This window comes from Podarcis gaigeae (genome assembly GCF_964106915.1).
Source record: "Podarcis gaigeae genome assembly, chromosome: 3".
Classification (NCBI taxonomy): Eukaryota; Metazoa; Chordata; class Lepidosauria; order Squamata; family Lacertidae; genus Podarcis; species Podarcis gaigeae.
The window spans coordinates 54,084,395-54,101,226 of NC_139680.1; the positions used below are offsets into that span (position 1 = coordinate 54,084,395).

The following is a 16,832-nucleotide window of genomic DNA, read 5'->3' on the forward strand; positions in this document are numbered from 1 at the left end:
AGGTAGCAGCTAAGGCTATAACAGGATGTCCTTTTGATCCCTGTGTAGAAACCAAGAGTAGACCTATCCCATCATGGTACTGAGTTTGATCCAGTATATGCCTGAATTCTAAATTTAATTATTTAGAAGTAACTATTTGATCCTTGTGGGTCTCTCTACCTGTTGCACTTTTCTTTATGCTGTTGCTTAATTCTTCTCTGATAGCACAATGTGCATATTAGATTCCTTGCAAGAAGCAGTGTCATTGGCTCAGTTGCTCTGATTTCAGGCATTGACCCAAGTTGCTGTGTGCTTAGGGGGAATGGGGAAACCTCAGAACAAGAGTGACTAACCTGTGGTTGTCCAGATGCTCTTGGACTCAAGTTCTCATCAGCCCCAGGGAACATGGCCAATGCTCAGGGATGATGAGAACTGTCATCCAACAGCATCCATAGGGCCATATGCTAGTCACTCCTGTCTTAATGCAAAAGTCCATGTGAAGCTAAGGTTCAGAATTATATACATCAGCACAAGAACATGGTACAGCATCTCCAGTGTAGCTTTTTCTGGTAAATTGGATTGTTTGTCTCTATCTGTCTACCCTTTACTTTTCCAACCAAGCATATGATTGATGAGAATGAATTAATGGCAACAGTCACATTCTGCCCTTTGACACTGCAGTGTGGTATATCAGACCTTAGAGATTTATAATTGCATATACAATGGACTTTACATTTGAAAATCAATAGGTAATTGGGTTTTTGTGTGTGTGTGTTTTGCTCTCATTGTTACATGGGGGGTGGGGTGGGGATGAGTTCACCAACAGAAGAAAGATGTTACAGAGAACAAAACCAGATTTGTACCAAAAATATTTTGCAACCCATTCATGTGCAGTATATTTCGTCTGCCTATTAATGCACATTTGTTGATCATAGAATCATAGAGTTGGAAGAGACCACAAGGGCCATCGGGTCTAACCCCCTGCCAAGCAGGAAACACCATCAGAGCACACCTCTGTTCAGCGGTCTTGTATGTTTAGACCACTGACATCTCTGACACAAATTATTTAGTTGTTTTATGCAAATGGATCTTCCATGAAACCTTGAAGGCACTCTGTCCTGCAAAGGGATAAGGAACACAGGGAGCTGCCTTAGATCAGATCAGATAATTAGTTCATCTAGCTCAGTATTGTTGGCTCTGTCTGACAGTGACTCTCCAGGATCTTGGGGAAAGGCCTTTCCCATTACCTGCTTGCTGACTCCTTTAACTCTTTTAACCAATGGTCATCCAGATGTTGTTGATCTCATCAGCCCCAGCCAAGTTGGTCAATGGCCAGTGGTGATGGGAGCTATAATTCAGCAACATGTGGTGTGCCAAAGGGGTGTCCCCACACCTGAATTAAGCCATGATCTTTAACCCACACAATCCAAATAAATTCAGCTGAAACCTGTGAGAGCTTTCTTACCTCTTACAGAATTCCTCTGTGATCTTCCCCAGTTTTGTGTAAGACATTCCACATTAGTTCTGTGGTAAAATCTGTTGCTCTAATGCTGCCAGCTGTTATCCACCTTTCAGAAATGTTAGCATGAATTTTATAGGATCACGAATGTTTCAAAGCAGATGAGATGCCCTGCTCAGGCTCTGCTTCTCAGAATATTTTGCTTCTCAACTGGTAGAGAAGGCAGCAGGAGTGACTGGATAGGTCTATTAATCTGTGCTTTTAAATAAATAAATATACAGTAGTAAAGACACAACAAGAAAGAGGAAAAGTATATTTCTGTGTAATCCCCATGATCTGCTACTTGAAAGAAATTGCAGTCCCTATTTAAGCATGTCTTGAAAACATATTGAAAAATGTAAATAACTTCACATTTCTTTTTTTTTAATCTGCCTTCTGTCTGTAAGGTACAACACATCTTATCTCATTGTCTGTTGCTATTACACAAAATATTCCATTGCCTCCAGTTGACCACATTGATACCACTGGCCAGAGGCAGAGAACACTCACAGACCTGCTTGGCAAGACCAGGAGGGCTCCCAGATCAGGAGTGCTTTCCTCCTTCCTGGTCCTCTTTACTGCTATGTTGTGCTAAACTAAGCCAAAGTTTGGCTTAGTGTGTGTGACACCTGAAACAGGTCTTGTTGTTAAGATCCCTAATCTGAGCTGTAGCCAAGGTTTGTGCGTCTATAAGCCATAGTTTGGCTTCCTGTGTCATGCAGACCAGACCAGTGAAATGCTGTCAGGATATGAGATGAGTTACGTAAGGAGACACAGGAGCTGCTTTCAAAGGCAAACATTTTCTTTTTGGGGCAACATCATTTTTTTAACCCAAAGCCTCTGATGAAGAGCTGATCTGTGACAAAAACTGTGCACTTGCTCAAAACATCTCTCATTCATTGGGGCTACTTTGGTCCAGTGACTGTAGAATATTTTGGTACAAAACAACGTCTAAGCATAGCAGACCCTCAGAGAAACCTCAGCACTGCAGGCTTGCCAGGTGACTTACGCAATAACTCATACTGAAGTTAATGAGCTTGCAGCTGCAAATAACTTGCTTCTCTCTGTATGGGAATGAGATACTTTTCTATGAGGGAGATAAAAAATATTTTTTTCTGGCAAGTCATACTAGATGCAGACATTGTAAAGCTCAGTGACAAAGAAATAAACAACAGATCCAGGCTCCATCATTTATGGTGGCTTTGCTTTTGAGCGCCATTAGCTTCAAATACATCAATGCAGAATCAATTACTACTGGCAGCTGACACTTTATTAATTTTTTACACCCACAAACAAAGCAACCCCCCCCCAAAAAAAAAACCCCTCCTGTCAACTGCTGTCTGATAAATTGAATCACTAGAGAATATTAAAAAGTGAATAAATCAGAATGAATATTAAGCTTTATGTAGAAATGTTCCTGACTTGCCACCTCTTTCACCTTTGTGACACTCAAAGACAGCTAATAACTGCTTTAGCATTGACTCTTGTTAGGTCAGCACTGCCAATATGTATGGAACATTCAAGTATTTTTATCTCTCTCAAATAAAGCCATAGACACCAGGAGGATGCTCTGGGGTGCACTAATAATCCACTCTTTTAGCAACTTTGAGCGACTGTTGCTTTGCTGTCCCAGAATCCCAGTTTTAAGCAACATGCAACCTATCTTTTGTACTTTTTATGCATTTTCTATTTCTGGTCAGCCCCCCCCCCCCCCCAGTGTTTTATGTAGCTTTCAACAATTGTGTGGACAGTTGGTTAGCCTTAATAAACATATTGGCCAACTCCCCGAGGCAGTCATATAAAAAGAGAAAGTAAGTTCAGTGGTTTTTACACTTTCATCTTGCATGAAGAGCAGCAGTCATGACCCAACAAGCCACCAATCACTTTAAGTCTAGCAGGAACAAGATAACAGAAGCCCATCTGGTTCTACAATGTCTAAACAAGCCTAATTGCCACAGTACTGAAGGTCTCATCTCAGACCGTATCACTGAGGCCATTGCCACATGAAAGCTGCCGTTCAGCACTGACTGCTCTTTGACATGATATTTTCAGCTGTCAAGGCAACAAGGCATTTATTTTAAGCCATACAGCATGATGAATACTGTAGCTCGGAAAGGCTCTTGCAACAAGCAGAAGAAATGTTGCTTAGCCTGGATCAACAGTTGGTTTAAATGCCTTTTGAATTAATCTAAGTACTGTTTTCTTAAAGGATTAAAGAAACACAGAAGGATTATCAAAGCACATCCCTCCTAATAACTTCAATCCTGCGGTTCTAACATTTTCCTAAAATGAAAAAAAGGCATTCTTTGTGCAAAACCAAGTCACTTGGTTATATGAACAGAGGACGAACCTATGAGTAATCGTGTTCAAATTAGTACATGAGGACCCCATGTAATGGCTTATATATTGCACTTGTCAATCATTGGCGCATATTCTTGAATACAAGTTTTAGGCTGTCTCTCCAAAATTTTGTTTTATCTGAAGCTGAACAAGTTTTCCTTTCAGTTTATCTTTGATTATTCATACTTCAGTTATTTGTACAGTATATATTTTGACTCCTTTCAGTTTTTTATGTACCTGATGCTGGGTCTGGGGTGGATTGAAGCTCGACTCGTGGTCTGTTGACGGATCTGTGACCAATTTCTGGTGGGCTACCTAGTGCATCCTGTTGATGAAGAGTCATGCCTAGAAGAGTTTCTGAGCATGCACTCTTGCTTTGTTAAATTTAAATACATTGGGCTGTGATTATCATCATGTATTATTAGTTTATTATTCTACTCCATGCCTAACATAAAGGTGTTGGAGGAAAGTGATAATCTCACCTACCCTTTCTTTGTCCTTCCCACAATGGCCTCAGTTATATTTGTATAATTCATTCTTCTTAAGGTTCTTTTGACCAATGAATGGAATAACATATCAAAGTATGCTCCCCTTTACTTTACTTTCTTATTTTATTTACTTACCGTACTTTATTTATGGAGTGGAGAAAAGGTGGCTCCAAATCCCATTTAAACTTCCCTTTAACGTCAGCATAACAGCAAGTCCATACCAGTATGGCTCTTTTAATACAGCACTCATTCGTGCTATGGAACTGGTGGACCTGATGCAGAAGTGCTGAGCTCAAAAATCAACCAACAGCTCAGCTCACTTAATTCACAGCAGCTTAGTTCACTTTGTGCTGGTGCCAGAAATTTGGACTTGGTATTTAGTTGGAGTGTCATCAAATTTTTAGCCTGATGCTGCTCAGGTGTGGGGATTTTTTGATGCTTTTATGCTGTTTTCATTCAGTGTCCTTGAATGGATGTGGTAAAATGTTGTTTTTGTTGCTGCTCAGATCACACACACACACACACACACACACACACACACACACACTATATAGTTGCCCTTTGTCACTTATTGCTTTTGTATTACCACTTCAAAGAATGTGAATAGAGTCTTAGAAATAAATTCCGCACACACGCTGTTCAGTGGCGCTCACTCCTGTATAAGCTTTGCATAGGATTGTAGCCTTGGTTCATCTTTGATGTGTTTTTCACCATGCAGATTTCTCTTGATAGAAATCACATGACCTCTGTTGTGCACTTGTTTCCAAAGCAAGATTTTTTTGGGACATTGTGCATCCTCTTTCCTTTTGTGCCTTGATTACCTGTCACTTAACCGCATCTATTTTTCTTCCACCACATTGTGTTTCTTGGTAAGAAATTCTAGATTTTTGCAAAGCCTCAGAACAATTTTTTTGCAAATGTCTAATAAGCAAGTGTTCATTGTACTGACTTGCATAATTTATCTTTGGTACTGAGTTCTCATTTGACAAGTAAGTGCCCTATTTAAAAGTAAAACTGCTTTGGAGAGGAAAGATTTCCTGAGCACAGGCCATGTCTGCATTTTGCTTTCTGTAATCTTTCATATTGTATTGTTTAACTAGTATGCCTCTTACCAGCTTCTTTCTGTTTAGTTTTCAGGACTATATCTTCTGTCGTTCTTCACAATCCTTGTGGGGCTGGTGCTGTACTCCTCAACGTCCACATATGTTGCCCAAGACCCACGGGTGTACAAGCAGTTTCGAAACCCTTCGGGTCCTGTTGTAGACTTGCCAGCCTCTGGGCAGCTGGAACCGTCAGTAACATACACCAGCCTAGGCCAGGAAACGGAAGAAGAACCTCACGTCCGAGTCGCCTAATCTCAGGCCCTTGCCACTCTCAGTGGAGTTTGTATCTCCATTATCTCTGTATCATTCATAGAGAAAGGTATTTACCGGATGCAGTTACTCAGGTGGGCTGCAAGGTAGCAAATAGGGAAGGCTTATTAAAAATACAAACTATATTGTTTCTACATGTGTATAGCCAAGAGCAGTAACTCTCAGTCTTTTGCGTAGGGCAGTGCTTTTCAATCTGGGGCTCTTCACATACTTATCAGGGCTCCTTAATGAAAAGTTCAGCAATGGTGGGCAACTTTCCTGCAGGAGGGCTTGCCTACTGCCAAGTTACCCTTGGGGTGTCCACAGCAGGTATGTTCAAAGGTGCACACTCAGGTCATGGGCAGCAACAGGGAGGTCTGATTGGCCTGGCCAGTGCCATACCTGAACTGAGTATGCAACGTAGAACAACCCCCAAGAATGTGATGCAATGTGCTGGAGCTTCCTGGCAAGGGGTCCTTCAGCAGATGAGCTGATGTGAAAAGCAGGGTGGGGTAGGAATTCAAACCAGGGTGCAGGCTCCACTGCTCAAATTCTGGATTGCCTGCTGTGAACAGACCCTCTACCTCAGTTCTGCCAGTATTCCTGGTGTGCCCACCTTTACCACCTCCCTGCTCTTCCCCAAGGCAAAATACAGACCAACAAAAACTCTCCCTTGAGAAAGAAGGGGTGATTAGGAGGTACCAGTGGTGGGTGTTCCCGTCAACATGCAGAGCACTTGACTACAAAATCCCAGGATCCCTAGCAGAAAAAGTTCCTCTGCACATCAGCTCCTCCCAAGGGGTAAAGATTAGGCTGGGCAGCAGTTCTCACCAGGAATCCTGAGTGTTGTAAACAAGTCCCAGGTCTCTGGAAAGAAAAAGGCCTTGTTCTGTGTATAAATGGGAACTCCCACCATTTTCCTACTTCCTTCCTTTCTTTCTCAGGGTGGGAGCAAGGGTTGCCTTGGGGGAGAGGTGTAGGTGACAGGTGCTCTGCAGGACTTTGGGTGTTTGATTGGAACACTTGGGTGGGGGAACCCCTTAGCACTTTTAGGGTGAGTGGAAATGCAATGGCCCATCCCTAGTGAAAAGGGTCTGTAGTGTTAGGGGTTATAAAAAGTGTTGGCTTTGGTAATTCACAGCTAATGCAAGAAAGAAAGACTTGAGTCACTTGAAACAACATGTTCAGAATGCAAGATGAGATTCTGTAATGAACAAAGGGATATTTCTGCACCTCTTGGAGGTTGCTTTGCCAGGGGTTATATAGTGTTTCAGCAAAGCCACAGTTCTACAGTAGGCCCACTTGCACGCAAACACCCTTCAGCTGTTCTCCAGTGACCTTGGTTCTGTGCAGGAAAGGGCAGGTTAATCACAGCGCCTCTATACCCCAGTGCCGTTTTGTTCATTCAGCTGTCTTAGCTACCTGGTTGCCCACCCTCTAAAGAATCACGTGTTCTGGGAAGCCAGGGGATGGACAACTATCAATATCCATCTCTATTCTAGGAATAGGTCAAAAACAAACATTTTTGCCCTTTTTAAAGAAGTACTTGCAATTGCGAAGTAGTGAGACGTTGACCTTTTTAAATTTTTTACAATCGCCTTACTGGTAGCTGAGGTCCTCCATTCAGTGAGAAGGAAATTGTATTTCCTCTTCAGTGTCTTAATCTTGCAGACTAACAAAATGAAACAATCCCCATTTCTTACTCTTTGAAAACTGAATCTGTCCTAAGAAAGTACCTTTTTCTATTTTTTAATTATTTATTGTGGGTCTTCTGGCTAAGGGGAGAAAGAATGGGAGCACAGTTTTATAGACTTCTCTGCATTCAAGGCAAACACAAGGCCAGATGGAGGTGGCTCCGGCAGTGTTGCGAACTCTGCATGTTCCTAGGCCTTGCGCTTCACTCCACATTTCTGATGGAGGCACCCTCGTGGAGACTATTCATATTTCTTCAAACTCTTGGTCTGCTGTTTGTGGATTTTAAAAATCCATTCACCTGGATTTAACTGGGACTTGGAATTAAATATTCTCAAGTTTTCAAGCTAAAAATATTTGTGTGCACCGCACCTTTGCCTGCATATCAAGTTGTTGATGCTAGAAGATGCCTGTGTGTTTGGAATCCCTGTGTGTGGCCCAAGCTACACAGTTTATACAAAGATACATAACCAAGTGAAAATGAACTAGTTATTTGAAGGGGGGGAAGTAAATCAGACTCAGAATATCTCGGTGTAATCATGGGAGCAGGAGTGGGGAAAGGAAGTACTTGATCAGTTCTCTGCCAGTTGTTTTCTGGTCAAATACATATTTGGCTCCATATACATAGGGTTGTATTCAACAGGGCACTACCACTAAGGTTCTAGCAGCATAAGGATTTTTCTTCTGCGATGGAACCTCCTCCCCTGTCCTCTCCCTGTATGTCCCTTAAATCTGTCCTGGAGGCTCCCCCAACTTCAGAGCAGGTGGCATAAGACACACAGGAGCAGGAGGAGAGAGGGGGAAGCAGGACTGTGCAGTGGCTTCCACTAGTACAATGATTTAGTTTAACATGGTCCATATTTGCTTTTTTAAAGGCAATTGTTACTCCTTTCCTCCCACAGTAGAATAGGAACTGCTGCTTCCCATGCCGCTCTGGTGATGTAGACACTCCAAAGTCACACAAGAGGAGTGGTTGGCATGCCAATGTTGCACCAGCTCCCAGGATGGCACAGCTCCCAGTCCAGCACATGGACTTTAGTCCTCCCAAAGGTTGCTGAAGTTGGACTGCTGTGTTTATAAGGGAAAAGGGCAGCAAGATCCTCATTCGTCTTGTGACATGTGCAAAGTCAGAACAACCTCCTACCTTTCTGCATGAAGCCAAAACCGCTGCAAATTTCATTTGGCTCACCTTGATTTGCGTGCTTGTTTTTGGCTGAAAACAAAAGAGTCATTGATTTATCTAGAGCTCTCTCTCTTTGAGAGACAGGAAAGGTAGCTGTGCCTGAGTAATAGGAAAGTGTTTCAAGAGATTTCCTTACAATGGAAGAGTCAAATAACTTCAGTTATAGCTTCGCCTCCTCACTGGTGACCGTGAGAAAATGCTATTTTACCTACCTCAAGGGAATGAGAGTAAAGATGTGAGACTTCAAAGTAATTGGATGTTTCCCAAATGAGCTGAGGAGTGCCAAGGAAACACTTTCTTAGATTCTTAGCAGGGTTTGCAGCACATTTGACGCAAACCACACAAACCATTTCTGTATGTAGAAACCTTGTTGGCTGAAATCTAGTCTTCTGACAAGAATTGGCCTTTGGGGAATAGATTGGCATTTGGGGAGGGGTGTTATGGGCCCAAAAATATTATTCCTGTGAGAAAACTAAAGAAGAAGAAAAAGTGTCACCATGAAAGAAGAAGGATTTCTGCTAAGAAAATGATTATTCAGGGATGCTTGTGTGCAGGAAGACCCTGTGTGCAACTAATGTTGCATGCAGAAAACTGGTGTGGCACATGGCATTGACCTGAAGGAATGCGTTCATAACCTCAGTGAGAGATGGAGAGAGGAAGGTGTCCGCTCCCTTATCCTGTGTAGGAGTAATGTGATTCCATGGAGTAAAGTTTACTGGATACCTGCACACAGAAGAACCCACAGGGAGTGATGTCTGGATTAGGACCATTGGCAGTGGGCAACAGTGCTGCAATCAGGCCTTTGCCTTCACGTTCACTAGTGAATTTTTACATGCATGAAAAATGCAGCAGTGTGAAAACGGGGCTGCTTCAGGCCAAACTAGTAAATCAGAGCCATTTATATGACTAATTCATTCTGTGGCAAAACCGGTAATTTCTGCCTTGCATCCACCAGCAGTCTTCTTCAATTTTACACCCCCCCAAAAAAGAAAACCCGCACGTGTTAAGTGGCAAAATTCACTGCAGTGCCAAGGGTCCTCCAAGTTGTATTTTAAAGGACTGGCCTCCCATGTATAAAACAATTATATGAAATTAACTTCCGCGTCATTTGCTTAGGACTGGGGTGTTTTAATAGGTGATCATTTGCACATTTAGCATGAATGTCTTTCCTGAGAGTCTACACAAGGCCTAGGCATTGCTTAAATATTGCTTATATCCTTAAGTTTGTGCTTTGTTTAAGCTTCAATATTGGATTCTCTCTTCTGTTCAAGCCAGTCTTTACAAATACAGGGTTCGATTCTGAACATACTTAGGTGCATCAAAGAACAGGGCTTGGATGCGTGCAGGTGTGTTCAGTGTGGAGCCTTAATTCTCCTCTCAGGTTTCAAATCAGAAGTCTACTGGTGGCCATCACCATCTCCCCACATTGCTTTTGCTACCTTTTATACCAATTAAATACCTTTCTCTGAATCTGTTGTCTCATGTTCGACATTTCTTGAAGAATTTATGTGTTTGTTTCCTGCTTAAACATTCATTTTGCTTCCTTGTATCTGAGGACTTTTATTTTTTAGTATTTATTTTGTAAGCCAAATGTTCTTGTAGATGGGTTTTTCCCCCATTTCATTTTTATGACACTAATTTGTAGATTTAAGTCTCAGTAGAAACAAACCATATGGAAGGGATCTATCAGTTCTCTGATGAGAATATTTACCAGAACTAGGCTTTGCAGTCTATAGATGGCTAGAAACTCACCACCTGAAGCTATTTTTCTAGGATAATTCAAATTATTCCACTGTATGGAGGGAAGTGGGAATATTCAGAAATGCACTGTTCAGGTAGCCAAACTGTGTTCTTGCACATGTCACTGAAACATCATAACTTATGAAACTGCCTTATTCTGAGTCAGATCATTATACCGTTGAGCCCAATATTGTCTTCTCCGGTAGCAACTCTCCAGGGTCTCAGGCAAAGTCCACCAGCCTTGCTGACCTCCTTTACTTGGAGTTGCTGTGCTTTGAACCCAGCACCTTCTGTGTGCAATTTGTATGTACTTCTACTAAGCAATGAGCCTTTCCCAGTCGATACTGTCCAATACTAGAACAATAATAATTATTTTTTGCTGTATCTGATTAAAGAACATTGGGGAGAAAAAAGGAAACACTGGTATAAATTTATAAACATTATATAATTAAAAATGAGGCCCATCCCATCAGAGAAAGTTACTTTTAAAAAAAATAGTTTCATTTCCTACCATTCCAAGAGTTGCAGTGGACACCAGCAAAGGTCTTTCTGTCCAGCAAGTAGCTACACCACCAGCTTAAAAACAATCACATCACAAGTACTGTATAGGCCAATTCCTGGAATACAAGTCCTGTTGGTGCTGGATGGGTATTAGCAAGATACTGAATGAAAACTAGTGGACAGCTTGGCTTTTCTTCCATGCACAGACTTAAAGGACACAATCACCAACCACAGCAGACCAAGCAATTAACATTTTGCACCACTGTGTCAGATGAAGATGTTTCAATGTATAGTTTAGATATTGCTAACTTGTGCCATTAACATTTTTGACAAGTGTGTAGTATTTCCTCTCTTTTTTTCAAAAAACAAAAACAAAAAACCAACCAATTTAGTATTCTTGAGCTAGCTATAAATACAAATTTTACCCCATGGGTAGGATTTTAATTGTTAAATGCCATAATAAAGCACACTAATTTTGACACTTACAAATGGAAGTAAGAACCAAAAAAACACAAAAGCGAAACAATGTCCAACAACAATGTTCAGAGAAGTTGAACGAATTCTCTTCTGTTTTGATATTTGCATGCTCCAACATGGACTGGCTGTGGCAATGTAATGCCTGTATAATGTTTTCAAATAAAGAAATACATCCTTTATGTAAGCCAAGTTTGTATTTGTTCTGAATCCGGTTCAAGAGGGCACTCTGAATCAATGGGACTTTTTTTATTATTTTTTTCCTTCAAGGGAGGGGCTTCCTCCAAATCTGTCTGTTTTCTTCCTCTGGAGGTCGAGATGTTAATTCCTCATAGCTTTTCTGTTTCTCTGTCTTTCGTCTCATGTGTGCTTCTTTGGTAGCCCTCACGATATTTTCATATTTTTTAACCTCCCAGAGACTCAAGTGTTCCTAATACATAATTAATCTAGGTGCAATGTGCATTCATGGCCATTAGGGGGAGCTGTTGGTTTTGCTGCGCAACACTTTGCAACATGTTGACGTTCTACCCAAGCAGGAAATGCAGGAACAGGATGTGGGTCTTCTCTTCGTCTCCAAGCCTGCAGTGCAAGGCTGCTGGCAACTGCTCTGGGGAATTGCTACATGGAAGAACAAAGAAAACCGACCAAAACATTCTGCCATTTTGTTCATTAGCTGATATTTCCTGGGGTTACTGGAAAAGGTTATAATAATTTTGTATCTTCCTCAAAGGCCTATATGGTTTTATTCAGCTTCAGTAATGGACTCCTCCCTCCACCCCCAGCTGGAACCTGCCTATCTCAATCCAGGTAATTTGGAAAAACTGGTTATCAGGCCAGTATTTGTGGGCTTCTTCGTGAAAGCCATTGGGGGAAACCGATCTTCCATATCTGTCCTGTGTAGCTTACAGCAGGTGAAAGACATCATAAACTAAGGAATAATAGTGTGTTCCTATTGATATTTTATTTTTTGCAACTTTTGGAAATGCTAAAATACAACTGCCAAGTATATCCAGATATGTATGATTTATTGGACTTTATTTTGGGGGGCAGGAAGGGGGTGGCTTTGAAATTTGTTATGTACAGCTCTTTGTTTCATTGGTTTAAAATGGACAGTGTAAAGCAAAGGCTGTTTCAATGTCTGCTAAGGCAGAAAGTTTGAAAAACAACCACTGGACATTACCACTTCAAATAATCTCTGATAAAAGGAATCAGCAGCAGGAGTTATTTCAGTTAATTTCCATCCATTTCTTTCCTGGTGAAAGGCAGGAATGCAAGTGAACATCCCCTTTGCAAAGCATTTAAAGTTAACTTTCCCTTTGGATCTGTTCTAAGCATCGTTGAGTGAGAGAGAATGCGGAAAACAACAGACCACTTGTATATGCATAAAAAAAATCAACACACGCCAATACATTGGAGACAGATTGCACGTGCATTGCACAATTATCCCACATAAACTGTATCTCGCAGGATCTTGCTGTGAATGCATATTGAAAGGGAAAATGAACAACGGAATCATATGTTGCTTGGTAGAACAAAATAGGTGAACCTATTTCTGTTTGATATTGGCAAATGCTGAAGATACACCATTTTACTCTGCCACCTGAGATGTGTGTTTTCAAGGCCAAGCCTTTTCATGTAATTGCAATCTGTTTTACTGTAACTTTTTAATTTTTAATTGTTGCAACTCACCCTGGGATCTGCTGGTAAAGGGCAAATAATTATTAATTCCTGGACTGTAGTTTGTAACAGAGTTAAAATTCCCAGTTCTGTTAAAAAAAACTTCAGTTTCCAGGATTCTTTGTTAAAGGGGGATAAGAGTATTTTAAATGTATGGTTTGGATGATCACCTGTTAGTTATGGGTTGTATCCAAATGTGTCACTCAGTTGATGGTAAGGCAACAAAATGGAGAAGTAAATAATCCCCCCCCATAGAGGATTGGAGGCTCAGGGTTTCAATCGGAGAAATTTTCCTATCTTTATAGCACTAATAATATTCTCCTGCCACTTTCAGCTAGAATTTACCTGAGTGCCTTTGTCAGCCTAAATATAAAGGTTCCCTGGAAGTAATCTATAAATGTATCTTTTCTCAGAATAATTTGTACATGAATAGTATCAGGCAGAAGAATGCTGCCGTCTTTTTGTCTGCTCTTTGAAAAATTAAAATGGTTCAGTTGTTACATATTTTAATCACACACGCAACCCTTGGCAGTGCTTGAATGATTGAAGCCCACCTCCAAAACTAGCAGTAGCTGAGAAGAGTCATGCTTCACTTGGTCACATTTTGGGTGCATTCGGATTATAGTGTTAGTTTTCCTGGTTACAATGCTAGGTAGCATGTTTATCCTGGATTCTAACGTTCTTTTTATACTACATTAACTGGTACATTAGGGAACTGTGGCCCTTTTTAATTGATAGACCATCACATTGCACTAAATTTTAAGTGGCGAGAAAGAGCTGGACTACTACCTCAAAGTGTGTCATCTGAAATGACAGCTCAAAATTCTTATAATTTCCCCAGTTAACCAGCTTGCAAACTGACTTTTTCTGGATACAAAGAACACAGAAGTGAGCACTAAACCTCTGCTAGATGCGGCTAGTTTTCCAGGAGTGGCTTTTCCGTTGTGTGAAGGATCCCATGAAACAAGGAAATGTATCAGGTAAGGAAAACTGAATAAAGTGCTCTCTGAATGCAAAGGATTCTGAGGGCCCCAAAACAGTTCGGCCCCCATGAGCTGGTCCCCCTGCTTGACACAAGAAAACTTGTAGGTCATTGATCTTGGAGTCCTACATTGGCTGAAATGCACCACATTTCAGCATATGGTTTTTATCCAGCTGAGCTACTTGGGTATGGGCAGCAGAAATAGATCTGGATCTACTGGTAGAGATCTAGGTGACTTGCAGTTGATTTACAATTATTTCTGACTCCCAGCTGTTTAACAATAGCAGCAGTGACACCCCCTCCCCAATTATACTGCTAAAATCAATAAAGCCTGGGATAACCAAATGTGGATTTATGTCTGGAATGACTGTGAGCTCAGTTCCATTCAGGTACTCAGAACAAATTATTGGGCTTACCGGTAGTTGCTTGGAAACACCATGTTATTTAATTCTAAGTGTCTTCTCTTGGTGAATCTTGGGGTTCTAGTGTAAAATAAAGTTGACTCCACAAGCCTGAGGCCTGCCCATCCAATATACACTATGTCCCTTTGGTGATTGGCCCTCCTCAATGCACTCTATAGCATCAAAAACACAGTGTTGGTAAGGAACAAAGTCAATCTTATTCAAATGCATTCCCAAAAAGTAGGACTATCCATCATATGCATAACCGCACAATTCCCAATTATTTCACACCATATAAACTACAGTGCACCACCAGCAGAGAGCTAATCCTGCAGAGCTAATAGTTCCTGGTGACTTGTTACTTTTCAGGAAGAAGAAGCTGATGAAATTCTTGAGTCCTTTCCCCACCATTCATGGGTGGGTGGGAGCAAAACAGAAGTGTTTGTTTCTGCTCAAACTATTGCAAGAAATGGAGGTGGATCATAAGTGTCTAGTTCTAGTGAGTTTCCCTGAGTGATATGATAATGGTTTAGTTTCCTATGACAAATGTGCAGGGAACAGAATCACGCTCATGCTAGGCTGAGGAGCTGAGATTTACAGGTGTGGAATGCTAGCAAATCTCAGCTGTGGCAGTGGATCAGTTCCTAATGAGCTTTGCTCGTTTAACCCAGCCCTGCTGTTCCTCCGAAGACCACACAGGCCTGGCTCCTTGTCAGTTTTCCCATCCAACTAGCAATCAAATTTGCATGCTCTTTAAAATACCCTTTTCCCAAATGAAATTATCATGGGGATGGAAAGTTGAGACTAAACATGAGAATAATCAAAAGTGTCTTATTATGTGGCACGTGGGTTAGCTTTTGTTTCAATTCTCTAATTGCTTTTGGCATTAAATACATTTTTAGAAGCTAAAATAGGTCACACATGCGCTGACTGGTGCTGTATCTGTTTTATGTCTCAGACTCCTGACTTTTGCCTACATTACTTAAAAAGCAACGGAAGAAAAAAGAAAAGACAATTTATGAAAGGGGTGACAGCTTGAGTCTATTAAAGGTAGTCAGATTCTGATTAGCTGCACTTTCCCTTATGTCAATATTCCTATTCAATTAAACAGGCCAAGGAAAAGCTTTCAAGGGAGAAATACACCCTGTACCACCATGCACATTTACTGCAAAAATCAGTGCCACTTTTTTCAATGGGGTTTTAATTATGTTGAGAGTATATTGACTAGATCAGTAATAGGGAACCTTAGGCCCTCCAGATATAGTTGGATTCCAACTCCCATCACCCCCCGGCCAATGAAGAAAGGCAGCCTGAAGTTGTGTTGATAGAGTAACTCTGGTGAGATGGCTGTGACTCAGATTCAAGCCCATCAACCCTCCTTTATGTTTTCATAATCTCAAGTATAGACTGCTGCAACACACTCTGTGAGGGACTGTCCTTTATGATTATTCAAAAGCAAAAAGGGTTGCTGGTGTTCTGTTAAGTGTAGGTGACCATGATCACCCTACTAAGTCTTTGTTCAACAGAACTAGCTTTCCAGAGACAGAGTGTTGATTTTGATTTTTTGCCTAAAGATCCACATTACATATTCCAGAAATGGGAGTTGCAGTTTGCTGAGCTACATCTTCATTTGTCCCTTGCATCTGAGAAAAGAGAGCATTTTAAGCTATTGTGGCAAATAACTACTGAAAAACCTAAACTGATTTTTAAAAGCCATCTAAACAAGTGTTGATCCCCATATCTTAATCCTTGTGCTGTACAAACTTATTTCTTTTGCCTGCTTTGAATCTAATGCCACTCAGTGGTGCTGAGTTCTGTTATGAGTGAGCAAAAATATATCCTCTATCCAGATTTTTATTTCTCTCTTCAAAACAATTTCTCCCATCAACTAAAAATCTTGTTCATTGGGAAGTGTCCCATCTTCTAGGATTGTTTTAGTTTTCCCTTTCTTGTATGTTTTCCAGCACATAATATTCTAAATGTGTCTGCATCAAGGATTTACATAATGGCATCATGATATCATGACATTTTATCTTTAACTCCTTTCCTGAAAATTGCTAACATTGAATGGGCCCTTTGTACTGCTGCAATCTGTTGAGTTGATCTCTTCAGTGAATTTTCCACAGGGAGTCCAAATCCCTGTCACACACAGTATAGACTTCATCGATATATGTGTTATATATAATTTTGTCCCAATGTGCATCGTTTTTGCCCTGCACATTAAGACTCAGCCTGCTTCGGATTACACCAACCTGAACCTATTGGTTGCCATTTGTAAATGTAGCTGCATCACTACTTGAATGTTTATGAGTGCAGTAGATGACAATGTAGAGTGTAGATCTTTCCTCCTTTCTCCCTATTATGTAAACAGTTTGGACTGGTTTTATTTACTGCTAGTAGTTTTATACACGTACTTTTCATTTGGCCTTCTCTAGAATATCTAATGAGAAAATTAAGCAGACACACATCATTGCATATCACATCTCAAATATTCTTTGGGCTTTTTTACAGCCCAATAAAATCAC

The 16,832-nt window shown here is 40.9% G+C and overlaps 1 protein-coding gene across 1 annotated transcript in view; it reads left to right on the top strand.

Annotated features, from left to right (window-relative positions):
- The window catches only part of SLC35F1 (solute carrier family 35 member F1), a 196,331-nt gene extending 184,897 nt beyond the window's left edge, over nt 1-11,434 (top strand). The window contains exon 8 of the mRNA XM_083731422.1: nt 5,436-11,434. Within this exon, the coding sequence (XP_083587548.1) occupies nt 5,436-5,660 (225 nt within the window). The 3' untranslated portion in view covers nt 5,661-11,434. The remainder of the gene's footprint in view (nt 1-5,435) is intronic.
- Nucleotides 11,435-16,832: the final 5,398 nt, after the last annotated feature.